This window comes from Triturus cristatus, chromosome 1_2 (assembly GCF_964204655.1).
Source record: "Triturus cristatus chromosome 1_2, aTriCri1.1, whole genome shotgun sequence".
NCBI classification, from domain to species: Eukaryota; Metazoa; Chordata; class Amphibia; order Caudata; family Salamandridae; genus Triturus; species Triturus cristatus.
The window spans coordinates 836,534,616-836,552,777 of NC_140580.1; the positions used below are offsets into that span (position 1 = coordinate 836,534,616).

Genomic DNA, 18,162 nt, shown 5'->3' on the forward strand with positions numbered 1-18,162 from the left:
TAGAGGTTCAACGGATGGTCGGCAGTCCCGGTCCCCAACATGATGACACGGTTCTGAACTCCTGTTAAAGCTGCATTACTCTTGATGGCAATATACTTTGGGCTGCATGGATTTGATTCTGGCAAGACGCTAATTGCATCGATGTACACTTTATGGTTTGTTGGGATCCATTGGATGGGAGTGGATCCTACCCGCCGTTGGGGTGGGACGCTCACCATGCCATGAAAGATGCTTCAACGGTTTTGAGGCATTGGGGGGATGGGTGGCGGGAGGGTTGGAGTGTTTGGGAATTGTTTGTTGTTTGTTCATGTCACACTGATCTCTTTCTTGCTTAGAGTTTGCGCGCATTCGGATACCCACTCATTGGTCCATTTATGCATTGCTGACCCGACATGACTCTCACCCAGGATAGGTGCTTAACTATTGTCAGCTGGAACGTTTGGGGCGTACTGGACAAGGTTAAAAACGCGGGGTGGTGCTTCACCAGGCTAGTCGCTACAAGGCTGACATTCTTATGCTCCAAGAAACACACCTTTTGGTCAACAAGACACTCTGCCTGATGCGCTTTGGCTATGTTCAGACTTATCATTCCGGCTTCACAAAGGGGTCCCAGGGGGTGGCAATCTGGATTCATCGCAGACTACCGTATGTCCATGACCGTTCCTGGTCTGATCCCCAGGGCAGGTATACAGGGGAATCTGGCACGCTCTTTGGTGAGCCTCTCATGCTGATGTGCGTCTATGCCCTCCCGCTCGTGTCGTCGTCCCTGGTGGAACGGGTGACCTCTATATGGGCTGAATTTCCGCAGGGTTTGCTGATGACTGGAACAATCTAATGTGTCCCTCAGTAGATAGATGGCGGGGCACAGGGCCGTTGACAGTCACGCGAGAATCAAAACTACATACAACTAGTGTATGTAGTTTTGATTCTCGCGTGACTGTCAACGGCCCTGTGCCCCGCCATCTATCTACTGAGGGACACATTAGATTGTTCCAGTCATCAGCAAACCCTGCGGAAATTCAGCCCATATAGAGGTCACCCGTTCCACCAGGGACGACAACACGAGCGGGAGGGCATAGACGCACATCAGCATGAGAGGCTCACCAAAGAGCGTGCCAGATACCCCTGTATACCTGCCCTGGGGATCAGACCAGGAACGGTCATGGACATACGGTAGTCTGCGATGAATCCAGATTGCCACCCCCTGGGACCCCTTTGTGAAGCCGGAATGATAAGTCTGAACATAGCCAAAGCGCATCAGGCAGAGTGTCTTGTTGACCAAAAGGTGTGTTTCTTGGAGCATAAGAATGTCAGCCTTGTAGCGACTAGCCTGGTGAAGCACCACCCCGCGTTTTTAACCTTGTCCAGTACGCCCCAAACGGGGTGGGTTGATACCTGGCGGAAATTACACCAACAAATACACGTATTTCTCTGCCACCCACAACTCCTTCTCATGCCTCGATTACATATTCATATCTCCCTCACACATTCACAAGATTGAGAAGGCTGAGATCTTGCCCAGAGGTCTGTCTGATCACTCTCCCATCTCGCTGGCTGTACGGCAAGGCCCGGCTTGTTCTCCACCAGGCTGGCGCCTCTCTTCCTGGTTGCTACAGGGCGACTCATATCACCAACAAATGTACGTGGCCCCTACTGAATATTTCTCCCTTAATACTGGTACGGTAGAATCCCCGGAGACCCTGTGGGAGGCCATGAAACCAACTCTGTGGGGGGTGGACATTGCCTTCAGTACCGCACAGCGTCAGCAGCGCCGCGAGAAGCTGGTCCACTCGGAAGCACAAATCTTAGACCTGAAACGCAGGAGTCGGGAAGCCGACGGTGCGACGGCTCGTCGCCAGCTTCCCATCGCCCAACAGATATACGCCAGCGACCTACTGGATGAGGCCGGGCTGTACTGGCTGGCCACGTGTAGTCGCATTTAGCAATGGGGGGGACAAATCCAGCGCCCTCCTGCACATCTGTGTCAGCAGACGCTTCGTCCTGTGACCCTTCCCAGGATCCTGGGACCGACAGGCCAGGTCCTTACTGATCCAGCGGGTATTGCTACTAGTTTCGCTGACTACTACGCGAACATATATGCCTCGCAGGAGACTCTTCCCTTGACCGATTTCTGGCCGACCTGCTGCCCCCGCGATCTCTATCTGATGACGTGCGGGACAACCTAGATGCCCGATCACTGTAGAAGAGGTCCAATCTGCCCTAATGGACATGCGCTCGGGTAAATCACCGGGACCGAACGGGTTTCCGTGCGAGTTCTTTCTGAAATACTCATCTCACATATCACCGCGCTACCTCGGGTTCATGGGCGAGATGGGCGCACACAAAATCACAGCTTTATACCGCACCCTGGTCATTAACAGTCATGATACACTTCACAAGACTAGGGAGGCTTGGCAGGACGACCTGGGTCCACTTGACGAAGACGACTGGGTGGAGGCTCTAGAATCCCTGCGCGGCGCCGCCATAGCAGTACGTCTTCGACTCATACAATTCAAATACCTCCATAGGGCATACTTTATACGCTATCGGCTCTGGCGCACTGGGATGATTGCTTCTCTCTCCTGCCTCCACTGCGGGTCGGTCGAGGGCACCTTCCTCCACACAGTTTGGGAATGCACAGTCCTGTCAAGCTTTTGGCGTGGGGTGCTGACCTGCCTTTCCGAGGTCCTAGGATGGGACATCCCACGATTGCCGCGCTTAACCATGCTCCACATCACTGACAAAATCAGAGGGAACAGGTACAAACGGCACCTGCTATTTTTAGGGCTTACCCTTGCTAAGCGCGACATTGCCAGGGCGTGGAAGGCGACCTCACCGACTTCGGTTGGAGCCTGGAAGAGTGGCCTTGACTTCTCTATGGGGCTTGAAATTACAATTTTTAAAGCACGCGGCTGCCCCCAGAAACACTCGAAAATATGGAAGCGGTGGGCCGATTATCATGGTCTCTACCTTGAACCAGTTCCCACGGCGCGAAGTATTGAAGATCTACCCTGTTGATTACATAATGGGTGCGCTCTCTGGGACCAATTGTACATTTACTGTTTTAGCACGACTGGAATTACGCATAAATATAAGATGAGTAAATCAGGTGACACCTTTGTTTTTGATGTATAATGTGCATTTTCTACAGATTTTGCTTAATGTACCCTCATGTTTCAGAGGAACTCATTGTAAAACGTTGACATCTTTACCACTGTCATATTATATATGCGATGTTTTGCCCTGGACCCTCCTGGGCTCTTTATTGTCTGTCAACAATAAAATCTGTTGGGGAAAAAAAAAGTTGGGAACATTTGTTCTGTCAAGGAGTACCTCCCTCCTACGCACCCAAAAATCCTGATCACAGAGTGCGGATTCTTCTTTGGCCATGATTTTGCCTTTGGCAGCTCTGTACCAAGGATACTTGCTGGGCCCGACATTTTGACCTGGTAAGCCCTCTCTCACATCCCCTGTGCCCGCACTTTAGGTGCCTTTTATATCCTGCTGTCTGCGAGGCATCTAGCTAAGCTGTTTAGGCTTGAAGAGGGCCAGTGGGCCAGAACCACTGGTTCCAACAAAGCAAAGCAGACGACCTGACCAAATACCTTCAATGAGACTATCAGAGAGACTGTTTAGCCTCAAGATACATATGTGACGAATGTATACAAATGTATTCTTCCCATTTCCCATCCATGCAATTGATGTATTTATTATTCATAAAGAAGCTGGTGAACCTATGCTCTTAGCCTCCTTCCCCTGAAACGCTTACTGTTCACTCATGTGTAACATATACTTTTAATTAAGGAGATATACTTTAATCCCTTAGAGGCTTGGCTAACTCACCACATGCGTTTCTAATAATCTAAAATAAAGGTGTGCTCTCAAATAATCCGGAAAAAATATTTGCTGACAAGTACTACAACCAAAATATAGACGATGTAAATTATGAACTCATTTTCTAATCTCCCGATACAGCGAAAATTGCTTGTGTGCATTCTTCAATGAGCCTAAAAAATAGAACATCCGATCGTTTGTGTGAAAAGAATGGTCTCTAGATACCGCAAGCAAAAAAGTGAATTACATATTTGTACTCACCACAATTGGAAAAAGATGCCTTGGCTGACTGACATTAACCTCTGCATCTTTTAAACCATCTATTACAAACTCAAGAAGTTAACCACAAACTCCAGTACTGATTACGATGGCGGTGAACCAGCCACTGAAAGGCTGTCAGTGACTAGTTCACCGCCATCGTAAGGCCTTTTTACGCCCACCAGATCAGGATGGCAGGCAGTGTGCCTGGCAGGCGGAAAGCCCGTCCGCCACGGGTCCGACAGAGGCAATTGTTGCGATTGCCTGTTGGACCCCCCCGCATCCACAAAATGGTGGCGGCGCTTAGCAGGCACCGCCCGCCAGATTTGGATGCTGCATCCTGCCAGCCTGTCTATGGCGATCAACCGCCATTCATTGAAAGGCTGGCGGGGAAGTACTTTGTACTTTGGGGGCCCGTTGCGGGCCCCCCTTGTGCAGTGACATGTGGAATTTGCACTTGGGGGGCACCTATGGAGCCACCTACAGTTCCATGCACCAGGTGGCAGGCACCGCGTGGTGCCTGCCACGTAGTGCAGGGAAATGCACAACATGCAATTTTACCATTGTGGCGGGTACTGCAGCCAGCGGCACCTGTCACAATGGTAAGCATGCACAATGCGACCCCCACAGTGGCGGTTGCATTGTAATGTCATGTGCGGGACTGCCGCTATATAGGCGTCGGTCCCAATCCTCGGGACGATGGCCGGACGGACTTAAGACCGTCCGCCATCGTAATCAGTTCATAAGTCATTCCTAATGAGAAGGCACAAACTATAACCACTGACCACAATACCACATTTCACACTGGATGCCCCACCTTCTTATATTAGCTCCTGCGTATTTCAGTGCTCAAGCCCCTGTCTCTTTTCTTCTCCAAAAACAAATCTATATGTCATGTATGTTGTAGGAAGCTAGCACTGCATATGGTATACCTGTAGGTGGTTACACTGTGCATGGAGTCCATATGTTCTCCCAGAAGTATACAGGGCTCAATGTAACCCCAAGATGCTCTATTAGTGGTTGTGTGGGAGAGCAGTCTTAGGCCAAGCACAGAGGAGTGTAAGGCATTTATTGCACACACGTGATCATGAACTGACACATGACTCAAAAAGCAGATCCACACCAATTTTAGAAAAATAAATTTGAGTTTTATTTTAAGACCCTGGGGATATTATGATGGTGGATGGACTTGAGTATGTCCTCCATAGTGACAGAAATCAGGACCGCCCGGCCATATGGCTTCAGTCCCGCACATTCAATTATAATGCGACCGCCACTGTGGCGGTCGCATTGTGTATGTTTACCATTGCAGCGGGTTCTGCTGGCTGCAGCACCTGCCGCAATGGCAAAAATGCATGTTGTGCATTTTCTTGCACTACGTGGCAGGCTCCACGTGGAGCCTGCCACTTGGTGCCAGGAATTGTAGGGGGGGCACCATAGGTGCCCCCCAAGTGCACAATTGTATTTACCTTGAACAAGGGGGGCCCGCAACGGGCCCCCAAAGTCATCTCTGCAAAGCTTTGAATGGCGGAGGAACCGCTATTCAAAGGCTGATGGAATGCAGAATCCTAATGTGGCGGACGATGCATGCTAGACACCGCCATCATTCTAGGTATGCTGGCCAGGTCCGACAGGCAATCATAACGATTGCCTGTGGCGGACGGGCTTTCTGTCTGCCAGCAATCCGCCCGCCATCCTTATCTGGCGGGCGGAGAATAACCGCCGGTGGCGGGTTTACCGCTATCATGCCACCCTCCTGTGGGAGTGGGCATAGTCCTAGCCCTGACTGGATGGAGGGGACTGAAAAGTGTGCTTGACTTCGCCTTCTCCATCTGAGGGGTGGAGCTGGCAAAGGGGTGGAGCTGGCAAAGGTGGGCCCACCTCCTAGACTTCTTAAGTTTTCTCGTCGGTTTTCTTGCAGAAAGTGGGGGTGTAAATCGGGGACTGCCATCTGCAGAGGCTGAGGGGGGGTGGGGGGTCATATTACAATGGCGACAGGCCTTTTAAGCTTCCCCTTCGAGCATTGTGGCCATCCTGGGGGTGGAGGTGTGAAACCACCGCCCAGGATGTGCATCGTTTCTGGTCGCAGAGAGCAGAGGCCTCTATCCCGGGCTCCAGAAACATGTCTGGTGGTGGCAGGCTGCCTAAAGCCAGTTTGTAGCAACACCAGGGTTGGTAGGTTTTCAAGGGGCACCTCTGAGGTGCCCTCTGAGTACATGGTTCAATAAATCCCACACTGGCATCAGTGTGGGTTTATTGAGAGGGGTAGTTTGGTACCAAATACTCCTGTGTTCAGTAAAGCCATCATGGTGCTGTGTAACTTGAGTTGTCGAGTTTCCAGCCCATGTACTCTCTATGTCGTCCCAGGCACTTACAACAATAAGGAATAGACCCTAATATTGGTGGGGCATATCTGCTCATGCAGATATGCTCACACCTGTGATATAGTGCACCTTGCCTTAGGACTGGTATGGCCTTCTAGAGGGGTGACTTACCTAATACGTAGGCAGTGCTAGTTGGCATGGCACACAGGCAGTGTGCCATGTCGACTTTGTTGTTCTCTCTGCACCAGGCCATGCATGCTGCAGTGGCAGTCTGCATGGCCTAGGTGAGGGGTCCCTAGGAAACCCTCTTCAGTCTCAATGCCCTAGGTACCCAGGTACCACTTACTAGGGACTTACAGGGGCCTGAAGGGCCAATTGTGGAATGGTTTTAAGGAAGAACACTGGCACTAGGCACCTGGACAGCAGGGACCTAGTACTCCACAGTCAAAGGTGCATCAAAAGCCAGGCAAAAAGGGGGGGGGGGGGTAGGTACTGCAACAAAACCCTATTTTCTCACATATGTGTGATAACCTGGGGTGAGTAAGGCCAAGTTGTACTCACTACAAACCTGAGTCTTTGGCAGGACTGACTGTCCGCCTCAAAACAGTCCCTTCCACTAGGAGTCTTAAGGAGGGGCCGTCCATGGGACACCTGTCCATTTCCTTCCCTGCACATGGCTGATAGATATACCTTTGCAGTCAGGGAGCCCTGGAGGACCTAACTTGGTGTGACTAAAAACCTATGGCATGCGCAAGTTCCACCATGCCACCTTTCTCCTCCCTCATTAAATGACAATCTCATTATTGAAGTAACAAGAACTACTATAGTCTTTTCTTCCATCAGCTCTTTTTTTTACTGATGTACCAGATGTCCCCATAGATCAAGCTAATGCCTTATTACACACACATTTCACAGACCTGTAACCCATCTTTACCTCCATTATAATGGCATCTATGGATCTTCTGTCCTTTTCAACCCTCACTCATCAGGATACATCCAGCCTATTTCCCTCATTTAGTTAGGCTCTTGACAGAACTCAGAGAACTCCATTCACTTGTAAACTGGAGTGAGTCAATCAGACTTTGTAGTAACAGACCTTTAAATTGATATCATCTTTCTTGACTCTCTTCATCCTGCCAAACACTGTGTCACTGTAGAGCAGTCCAATATGCTGACCGATCCGTGTCAGGTGTTTAGAATAACCATTGAGAATGTAAGTTATTTATAAAGAGATTTATTGTATGAAAAATTAGCTCACATATTATAGCAGCTTGATTATCTGCCATGGGTTGGACACTTCTGCCTCAGAACATATGGTCCACGAACTAGATATCATTATTCCTGAACTCGCTCTCCTGAAACTGCATGTCCTCCACCTTCCCTCCTCCCCTATATGACCATTTAATAAAACACTGTGCTTCACCTATGCTTTCTAATCTAGATGCTGCAATCAACAGCATCTTAACTCCCTCTTTGGAATCCATTTTTATCCTCACCACACCACTGTCTCAAGTACCCATCACTTGTATTCAGACTTTCTCTATTCCAATGAGCAAGCAGACAAGAAAACCACACAACTCCAAAGATGACTATACCATAACCAGACCTGAATAACTCTCAAGTGCTTTAGATTAGTCTTTCTAAACTACTACTCTGGAGCCTCTAATTGTGCTAGAGTCTACGATACCATTTTAGATAGAAGTCAGGACTTTCTCTTCTTAACTGAAGCTTGGTTAAAGTACTAATCCCACTCGGTCATAGACATTTTCACTCCGCTTAACTACTCTTTCATTAGACAGGACTGACTTGGTAAATAGTGAGTATGCGGGTTGCTGGAATACACAAAAGCAGCCTATAATAATCCCTTATTTCTTCTCTTTTTAATTTATTGAGCATCTCCAAGCTCATCTCACATTTCACCCTATGAACAAAATGAGACTTGGCATTATATACCACAACCCAGTTAGTAACATTGTAGTGACTATTGAGTTTCATGTTATGTTAAAAAATATTTATAGAGCGCACGTTTAGCATATGGTTTCATGGCGCTTTGTAAAGAGTGGTGGCCAGCTGCTCATTAGATCATTCATTCGTATGCCTGAGAAAAAATACAAGTTTTTAACCGTCTCCTAAAATGAGAGTAGCATGTAGAAGATCTGATGTTAAAGGGGAGTAAATTCCAAAAATGAGGGGCCAATAGCGCAAAATGGGATCCGCCAAGTCTTTTCCGTTTAAAAGTGGGGATGGCCAAGAGGTTCTGGTGGGATGACCTAAAGTTACGGATAGGGGCGTACCTTTATATGAGAGTAGAAATAAATTCTGGGCATGTGCCATGGAGGGATTTGAATAGGAGGCATCCGATCTTAAATGCACAGCGTTGAGTTACTGGGAGCCAATGTATCTTCCTCATGAGGGGAGTGACATGGTGCCATCTCGGCTGGTGATAGATCAGTCTCGCTGCCTGATTTTGAACCAATTGCAGTCTTTTAGTTAAGTACCCTGGAAGGCCAAAGTAGATAAAGGTAGCATAGTCAAGATGTGAAATTACCAATATAGAACGACTTGAATAACAGCTTCAGTTGTAAGGAATCTGCTGATTTTCCTGATCTTTCCAAGTTGGAAAAAGCAGGTAAGACTACTGTTCCAATCTGGGTCTTCAACGTGAGGTCCCTATCAATTGTGACACCAATGCTCTTAGCTGAGACAGATGGAAATGGTGGCCCTCCCAGCTCTGCTGGCCAAAAATTTGAGGTCCAGGGATTACAGGAACCTCAGGTTAGGATCCGGGCATGCGAGGAAGATTTCTCTCAAAATAGGGGTGGGCAACTGTCCGCAGATTTAAACTTTGGTTAACAGGTCCGGAAAGGCTTCTCTTCGGATGGCCGGGAACTGATATAAAGAATTGGGGTTCATGGATGTCGCATACTGTTAACCAGAGGATGGATTTACCGGAAGACTTGCTTTAATAGAACTGATTTAATTGATAAAAAAGGTGTTCAGGGAGTTACACAGTACCTGGGTGGGGACTAGTTTTGCAGTGATTCTATCTGGGTTGGGTAGCTCATTCACAATCAGAAATATGCCTTTAGATTTATTTGTAGAATTCTGAATCTTGTTTGAGAAATAGGTGGCTTTAGTTTGTAGAATGGATTTTTAATATTGTTTAAGTTGAGCTTGATATATATCTTTTTTATCAAGATTGTAATTCGGTCTCCAAGTACGTTCAGTCCGACGTAGAGCTAGTTTTTGAGATTTTAAAACATCTATGAACCACCTTTGAGCGTCATGGCACCTGGCCATTTTAATTTGGGCATAGGAATTCCTGGCGACTGCCAGCCAAGATCAAATATTTTCTTCACTTTGGTTAACAGAGGGCTGATGTGTGGGTGCAGTAGATTTCAATGAGTTACAGAAGGCACTGTTATTGGTGTGATTCCAGGACTGTCATCAAACTCCTCTTAACAGAGGGTTTGGTTATAATCAAGTCGTTGAGGGAGAAGTTTATTAAAAAGTGGTCGGACCAGGTGCACGGGGACACCGTCAAGTTGAACACCGTAAGATTAATGGTCCAGATTTAGTCAAGGATATGGCCTTTCGCATGAGTGGGCAATGTCACATGTTGGGTAAAATCCAACCCGTTGAGAAGGTCCGTCATTTCTGTTGAGCGTGAGCCACCCAACTCATTATTGGTCCAATAGTTAAAATCCTCAAATAATAATATTTTGGCATGGTGGATTACTAAGTGAGATATTTGTTCCGCCAATAATTGGGGAAGAAAGGCATGTTGTGAGGGGGTCTGTACAACAATACACAGATCAGTTGGGTAAGGAAGGAGTTAAGTTTAATGACTCGACTTTCCACAGAAGTGAAATCTATCGTAGTGGCTACGAAGAGCAACAAGAATGTTTGGGTTGGACTCCTGAGAAAGCCACATTTCGGTTAGGAAAAGTATGTCTGGTTTGACGGAATCCAAGGGATGGAATATTTCCAATTGGTGTTTCACAAGGGACCGAGTATTCAGATATATCAAGGTTAGGTCGGATGCCCTGTGATTGTGATTATCCTTCCTCCGTGAAAAGTTTTCAATGTGGGAAGGCGAGTTAAGTTCAGGACAGTGGTCCCTGGCATTCATGATCCCCAGGTTAACAAGTCTAGCATGGATATCAGAGATAAGTGGATAGTCTTTGGAGTGCTGTTGTTTAAGTTTTGGTATGGAATTAGTTAGAATTTGAGCATTGTGGCTAGCCTCTAGTCCGGGACAGTCGTGGAAAGGCGCAGACGGGCTTGCCTTTTTCGCATCTTTGGCGTGCCGTCGGCGTGCCCGCTGCGCACGTCTGCTGCGCTCTCGCGCTGCAACGGGCATTAAATGGCAGGAACAGATTAGTGGCCCTGCCCACCGTAATTGGCTGCCCCTAATTGGGCTGGAGAATGCAACCAGTGTCGGGCGCCGAGAGGAGTAGGAAGAAAGTGCAAGTGCGCAAATAGCCGTGAGGCAGGCAAGTCAAATTCAATACAATATTACACAATGTTTAAAAGTAAAAAAGAAGGTTTAAAACAAACAAATTATCAGGGCAGTAGCGATACCTCTAATGCCTGCTCCCGCGCTGCCACCGGCATTAAATGGCCGGAAACAGCTTAGTGGCTCCTCCCACTGTGATTGGCTGCCCCTAATTAGGCTGGATGCCACCAGCGTCAGGCGCCAAGAGGAGCAGGAAGAAAGTGCAAGTGCGGGAATAGCAGTGAGGCAGGCAAGTCAAATTCAATACAATATTACACAATGTTTAAAAGTATTAACATTTTTTTTAAAACAAACAAATGATCAGGGCAGCAGCGATACCTTCATGCATTCATAACCTCAAATCTTCTTCTAACGTTTGGCACAATCATCCTTTAACATTGATTGGAACAAGACTTCCGACCCTGCAAGGTTTAAATTTGCATTCTTCCTCCCAGCCAACAACTCCAGTTCTGTCTCAATCATACACATGATAAAGGTTCCATTATTGACCTTAGTATTGTCAAGCAAGATTTTATTGAGATCTCTGAACCTATCGACTCAGACTTGTCCGTCAATTTCCTGATTCCATTCTCAATCTAAACACAAATTGCTAATCCTTAGGTTCAAAGAAAGGGACAGTAAATCGGGGTCAAAGACTATTGAACGCTGGACAAAGAATACTTGAGTACCTTGATCTCCTCTCTTAGTCAACCTTCCGACATAAATTACACCAGTATTCTTCAGAAAGTTAACCCCTTTCTCAAAGCCATCAGTGAGGATTGAACTCCTCTTTCAAGGAACAAGCTAAAAACAATAGAATATGTATCCACATGTTTCAGCCTCAAATGAATCTACTTTTCGAAGGCTGAAAGAATCTGCAGGTTCATGACAACTCTACTTTCCCGACACTAGCTAAAAATCAAATTCAAAATGTACAAATCAGCTAGTAACTCTGCAAAAGAATTCTGTCTAAACTCTCGTAGTAATTCCTCTAAAAACCGATCCAAAGTATTTTGAAATCATTAAATCACAAATTACCAACTCTTTACCTGCTGGACCTGGTACATCTCAGAGCAATGAATTTGCTTACATTTTCCACAACAAAAATATCCAAAATCAGATATGCATTTTCTAAATCAAACAGATTTAGTAAAATAAGGAAAGAGGTAGTCTACTTACCTGCAGAGCTTTCTGCACCTTATACTCCAAAGTATTCACAACATGGAATTCATCCTCTTATTTCTCAAAAAGAGCTTCTCTCTTCTGTCTCTGACACCAAGCACTTGGCTTGCTCTGAAAATTCCATTCTGCCTTTTCTTGCCAAAGAACTAACCCAAATATTAATCCTGCATTAACTGGCTCTGTAACTCCTCACTCCAAAATGGTGTTTTACCACAGTGCCACAAGGCTGCACTGGCCAAACCACTACCTAAAAATAGAGCTCGGACCTGTCAACGGTTCAGAATTACTGCCCAATTTCCATCCTTCCCTTCACTTCTGAAATCATTAAGAAGTGTAGGGCCTCACAATTTGAAAACCACATTCAAGATGGTGAACTTGTTGCCATGTTCAAATCTTGATTTAGGACTGGCCATAACATTGAATCTGCATCACTCACAGTTTTATTTGACATGAATCTATTTTATATTTATGACTTTTAGAGTCTCTGGGCTCTCTGTTACATGTGCAATAGCATGTCTTGACTTATAGGCAACAGAAAATATTGTTATCTCCTCACTCTGTTTATTTATGTGCTATTCTGTCCCGCCTATTCATTGTTAATATTAGCTGATAGCAAGGACTGTTGATTCTTTACACAGCAACTACTGTGTATACCTGCACCTATTTGCATATGCTGTGGTTTGATGTTAACCTATACTTACTTAGCAATTGTCATGTAAGTCCCTTATCAGTTTTTTCATAGCCTTAACTTTCTTTACAACTTTTTAAAAAAATGTATGCTCTACTCAAAAAATGCCTACTCCCTCTTTGTTGATTTTGGTTTAAATTACTCCAGCCACTGCTTCTTTTACTCCTGTTTCTACAACTCATTGTACAGCCCTCTGAAATCTGGATAGGTGGAGTTTGCTCTACAGCAGACAATATATTACTAAAATAAATAAGAAGTCTAGGATATGTGATGTGATGGGAATTGAAAGCAGTATGAGATAGAAACTGATTAAAAAAATGCTTCTGAAGACACAGCTGAATAATTAAATTCTGATAATCCATACTCACCTGGATGCTTTCAAAGATGTGCTCAAAGGCTCGTGGAATGATGCCTCTCTGTGACGGTGGATCTGGGATCCCCTGCATGCTGAACGACTTCCCACTCCCCGTCTGTCCATAGGCAAAGATGGTGCCATTGTAGCCCTCAGTGACACCCTGTGATGAAATGTGTAATATCAAAGTGCTAAGTTATTGGTGTACAACGCAGTCGCTAATTATTTCACACAACAATGATCCAGAGAGAGAATGTACTGACGTTCATACATCTGCCAAGGCAATATCGGTAAACATCATATAAGGTAGTTTCAAATAAAACGTTAATTCATGAACCCTTCGGCATATCAACTGTTTCTGCACTGAAGCAGTGGTTGGATGTGCTAATCTATGGGGCCCCTCCTACCCAGGAACAAATCGTGCCTGATGTCGAACTCAGGAGTGATGCTTCACATAAAAAGATCATTTAGTCACCTTAAATCTCACTCAATACGCTTGTCTCACAGTCTCACACACTGTAACTTAGTTGAATGCACTGTTAATCACAACACACTGATTTTTTAACTTATCTAGTTTTACCTTTAAAGAAAAGACAAAAAAAAGACCAAAAAGCAGCTGTCTTAACCAATTAGGAATTAGCATAAACAAAATAATCAAGGTATAATTCTGCAACCAGAACAATAACACATCTGGCCTGCAGTCCTATGTGTCATGTATTAATAACGATGGCAGCCAACTGCACTGCATCTCGTCCCCCTTGTCTGAGGCTACTAGCCTATCATAAAACTGTTCATCCAAGAAGTTGTATGTCACAGACAGGGCACAGTGCATTCAACAAGCTCTTCAACAGTCAAAATCAGGGGCAGTTCCTCCGTTGGAACAGAGGAGCGTCGCCCCACTTAAAATGTATTACCATTTTATATTTCTTTCCCGTCCAAAACAGAGCGTCGGGGCGGGCCGCTGCTGAGTGACAGCAGCATGTCACTCAGCAGTGAGGAGGGTGGGCTGGTATGGCACTGTTTAAAGAGTGCATGTATATTTGGCCAGCAGTCTTGAGACAGCCAGCCACACAGGCGCACTTAACTCTAACCCAACAGTCTTAAGACAGGTGGGTAAGAGCAAGCCAAAGCCTCAACAGCCCTGTGGAGTGCCGAGTGAGGCCGCTCCTCCAATCACTGGCGCTGCTCTCATGCTGCATGAGAGCAGCGCCCTAATGGTCAAGGGAGTTTCTGCTGCCAGTCCCAGTGGAAAAAAGACCGGAGGAGGACGTTGTGTCGCTTTCAGTAAGTTTTAATCTTTTTAGGTCTCGCCTGACCCAGCGCATGCGCTGGTCTGGTGAGACTTATTGAGAGGGCTCCAAAAAGTGCTACCAGGCCAGCCTAGAGCTACAGTGCATGTGCGCGGGCTCCCGCGCCACGCTTGACCGCGATTACTTTCACTTTTGCTGCCGCACGGCCGCTTTGATGTTTGATCGCGATCACTGTCGCGGCTGCACGGCCGCTTGGCATAACCAATAGGTCTCGCTTTTGGGACCTTATAAGTATTTAGTTATGCAACTGTTGCATGGCTAAACACTTATAAGGTCCCAAAGGCGAGACCTATTGGCTATGCCAATGCTTGTTTATCATATTTTGCCCACACGCCATCCCCCCAGTAGAGGCCAGCCACCACTAAAGTCATTCATTTAGAAAAGTGCAGAGTATTGGCAGCTTTGAAATCCTTAGGCATAAATAAATAACGTTAATACATTTGCAGTCATGTAACTGCTGCTGGAAGCATCCAAGTGTACATCATAAAGGATAGCTCTGATGCCTTACATTACTTGTTCAATTATCTGCATATCCTGAGGGATAGGTCTGCTGTCTAAAGTTCCTGGGTTAATATCTACACCTTACAGGACAGCTCTGCTACGAGATACTCATTTGTAACCAAAATGTAACCAGAGTAATAGCTGCTATCTGAGCTCTAAATCTAGGGGACAGCTCAACTGTTTAAGTGATACACATAGAATGTCTGTGCAGCATGGGTGAATGCGCTACTTACTGTCTGAAGCTCTGTTCTCTAATGTACTGACCCGTATATCTGTGCGAAGTACAGGGTAGCTCTGAAAACAGAAGCACGGATGCCTTGAAGTGCACTCCTGGGACATTCAGTTAATCTGAGGGACGGCTCTACTGGGTGAGGTGCATACCTCTGACTGGTATCTGGTAGACAGCTCTGAGATATATGTATGTACCCTGGATATCTTTGTTATCTGGGGTACTGAATGAAATATCTGTGCAACCTGGGCATTGCTCTGGTGTCTGAGCTGCATGTTTGTAAAATCTGAGAGACAGCTTTTAAAGTTTGAGCCGCACACCTGTAACCTCGGTGTAACCCAAGGATAAACTCAGCGGTCTGAGCTGTATACCATCTGGGTAACCTGATTGTTAGTTCTGCTTCAGAGGCATTGATCGCCCTCTATAACCTGCACTACCCTAGTTACAGCTCTCCCATCTGTAACAGTTCAGTGAATTGACGAATAACTGCTTTGTGAAGTGACTGCCACTTAGCCAGGGGAGGAACCTCTGTTGGAGCGGAGGAGCAGCGCATCACTTAAAATCCCCCTAAACCTCTGACAAATAAAATGGTCATTTATTACCATTTTATTTTTCTTCCCCGTCCCGAACAGAGCATCGGGCCGCTGGTGAATGACAGCAGAATGTCACTCAGCAGAGAGGAGGGTGGGTTGGTATGGCACTGTTTAAAGTGCGCATGTATTTTTGGCCGGCAGTCTTCAGACGGCCAGCCACACATGCGCACTTTAAACAGCTCTAACACAGTCTAAGACAGCTGGGTTAGAGCAAGCCAAAACCTCGACATCACTGTGGAGCACCGAGGGAGGCCGCTCCCTACAATTAACACGTTGCTCTCATGCTGCATGAGAGCAGCGCCCTAATTGGTCATGGGAGTTGCTGCTGCCAGTTCCGGTGGAGAGAAGAGGACCGGAGGAGAATATTGCTTCGTTTCCAGGTAATTGTTTTTAATTTTATTATATTAGGTGCGCGTGCCCCCCACCCCTCCTGTAGAGGCCAGCCACCACTGATCTAATCTCTGTTCACCCTGGGTCCTAGCTCTTCCTTCTGAGGTGAATACCTGAGTATATGTGTATTTTACAAATAACTCTGCTATGTGAGGCGCCTGTCTGTAACAATTGTACAACCCCAGCTAACTCTGCTATTTAACATCTCTGTAATCTGAGAGATAGCTCTGCTACTTGATGGACACACTTGAACTATCTGTACAATCTAAGGGATAGCTTTTCCATCATACCCCGATATGTAAGAGTGCTACAACACAAGAGTTAATTCTACTGTCTGAAGCACATCTACTCGAGTATCTGTACACGCTGAGTGGGTCTATATCTCAGACAGAACTAACATGTGACTGCATGGTTCTGCTACTTAAGCTTCTACTGAGCAATGATGCATACTCACCCACATTATTCTGACACCATAGTGTACTCCAAAGGTAGTCAATACTGAGTTGGCCCTGGCTCCTATAAGCTACAGCACACAAGGCTCAAGAGACATCACCTCGCTTCCGGACCTAACTGTCTGCACTACTCTAAGTGCACCAATCAGGAGAAACACCCACTATAAGCGCCCATCTCAATAGGCATCAGGTTCACTTAGGAGGCAAGGCCCACTTCAGCCTTTACATTTTCAGGTGCTGTCAGGCCTCATACTGTCAACAATGTTGCAGCCCTTCTCTGTGAGCTAGCAGCCCATGCGCTTCAGACTACCAGTGCCCCTCCAGCACTGCCACAGACCGGACGGAACCCTTCCCACCGCAATGTCAACAACCGGTTCAACCACACAAAGCCCTTTGATAAAGTAAAAGTAAAACAAATATCTCACTAATTCCTCCTTTAACAAATGCAACAAGTGCGTATTAATCTCAAAGTAACCATCAGACATAATTTATAGGCACCGCACTACCTGAACCTACTGTTTTAAATGGGCCAGAACGCTCTCAGCACCAGCACTTCCCTTTTCGCAGTTTTGATTATCACCACCCCTTCTCCATGATGAGAGACAGGTACTGAACATAAACCGGAGTGATGGTGTCAAGTGTGTGCTTAGCTGTCAAGCCCCTGCCCACTCATGAATCTCATTTGTAACAAGCATTGGCATAGCCAATAGGTCTCGCCTTTGGGACCTTATAAGTGTTTAGCCATGCAACAGTTGCATAACTAAATACTTATAAGGTCCCAAAAGTGAGACCTATTGGCTATGTCAAGCGGCGAAAGTGATCGCGATCAAACATCAAAGCGGCCCTGCGGCTGCGAAAGTGAAAGTAATTGCGGTAAAGCGCGGCGCCTGCGCACATGCACTGTAGCTCTAGGCTAGCCTGGTAGCACTTTTTGGAGCCCTCTCAATAAGTCTCGCCAGACCAGCGCATGCGCTGGGTCAGGCGAGACCTAAAAATGAATAAAGGCCCGTCACGCTCTCTGTCACAGTGCTATCCTTAGACTTAAATATCTTTATTGATATCTGAAAAGGTACGACCACAACATTGAAGCCTAAAATTTGATCAAGTATAAACAACCCGTTTCTGTGTTCCAAGAGAAAAGAAAATCCCTAGCACAAAGAGTTTGTACAAGCCTGCCACCATCCTGATAAACCTAACCTACCCTGTCTACCCTAGCCTCTGCTCTAGCCCCCACCAGTGGTGTGGCTTCCGATCACGAGTGGCTGGACTGTTGGCAGTGGTTGAAGTGTGTGGGGGGGGGGGGGGAAGGGTGGGGAACTGTGGGTTGAGAATCAGAGGGCGGGAAAAACCTGAGTAGTGGTCAGTGGGCGGAGACAGAGGTGTGGCCAGAAAGAGCAAAACATACTAATTTTGAGTATTTGTTTGGTATTTCACTGACCAGTTACAGCTTAGTACCTTATTTAATTAAACCAATGGATACACGTTTATTTAAGGTTTAATATGAGTTATTGATATTAAAACATATGTATCCAATCACAGAATGCCCCAAAT

At 46.3% G+C, this 18,162-nt stretch overlaps 1 protein-coding gene across 5 annotated transcripts in view; it reads right to left on the bottom strand.

Annotated features, from left to right (window-relative positions):
• KIF17 (kinesin family member 17) overlaps positions 1-18,162 on the bottom strand; it is a 449,007-nt gene that overhangs the window by 378,826 nt on the left and 52,019 nt on the right. For all 5 annotated transcript variants that reach the window (XM_085608962.1, XM_085608959.1, XM_085608958.1 and 2 more), the window contains exon 2: positions 13,153-13,299. In XM_085608962.1, the coding sequence (XP_085465088.1) occupies positions 13,153-13,299 (147 nt within the window). The remainder of the gene's footprint in view (positions 1-13,152; positions 13,300-18,162) is intronic.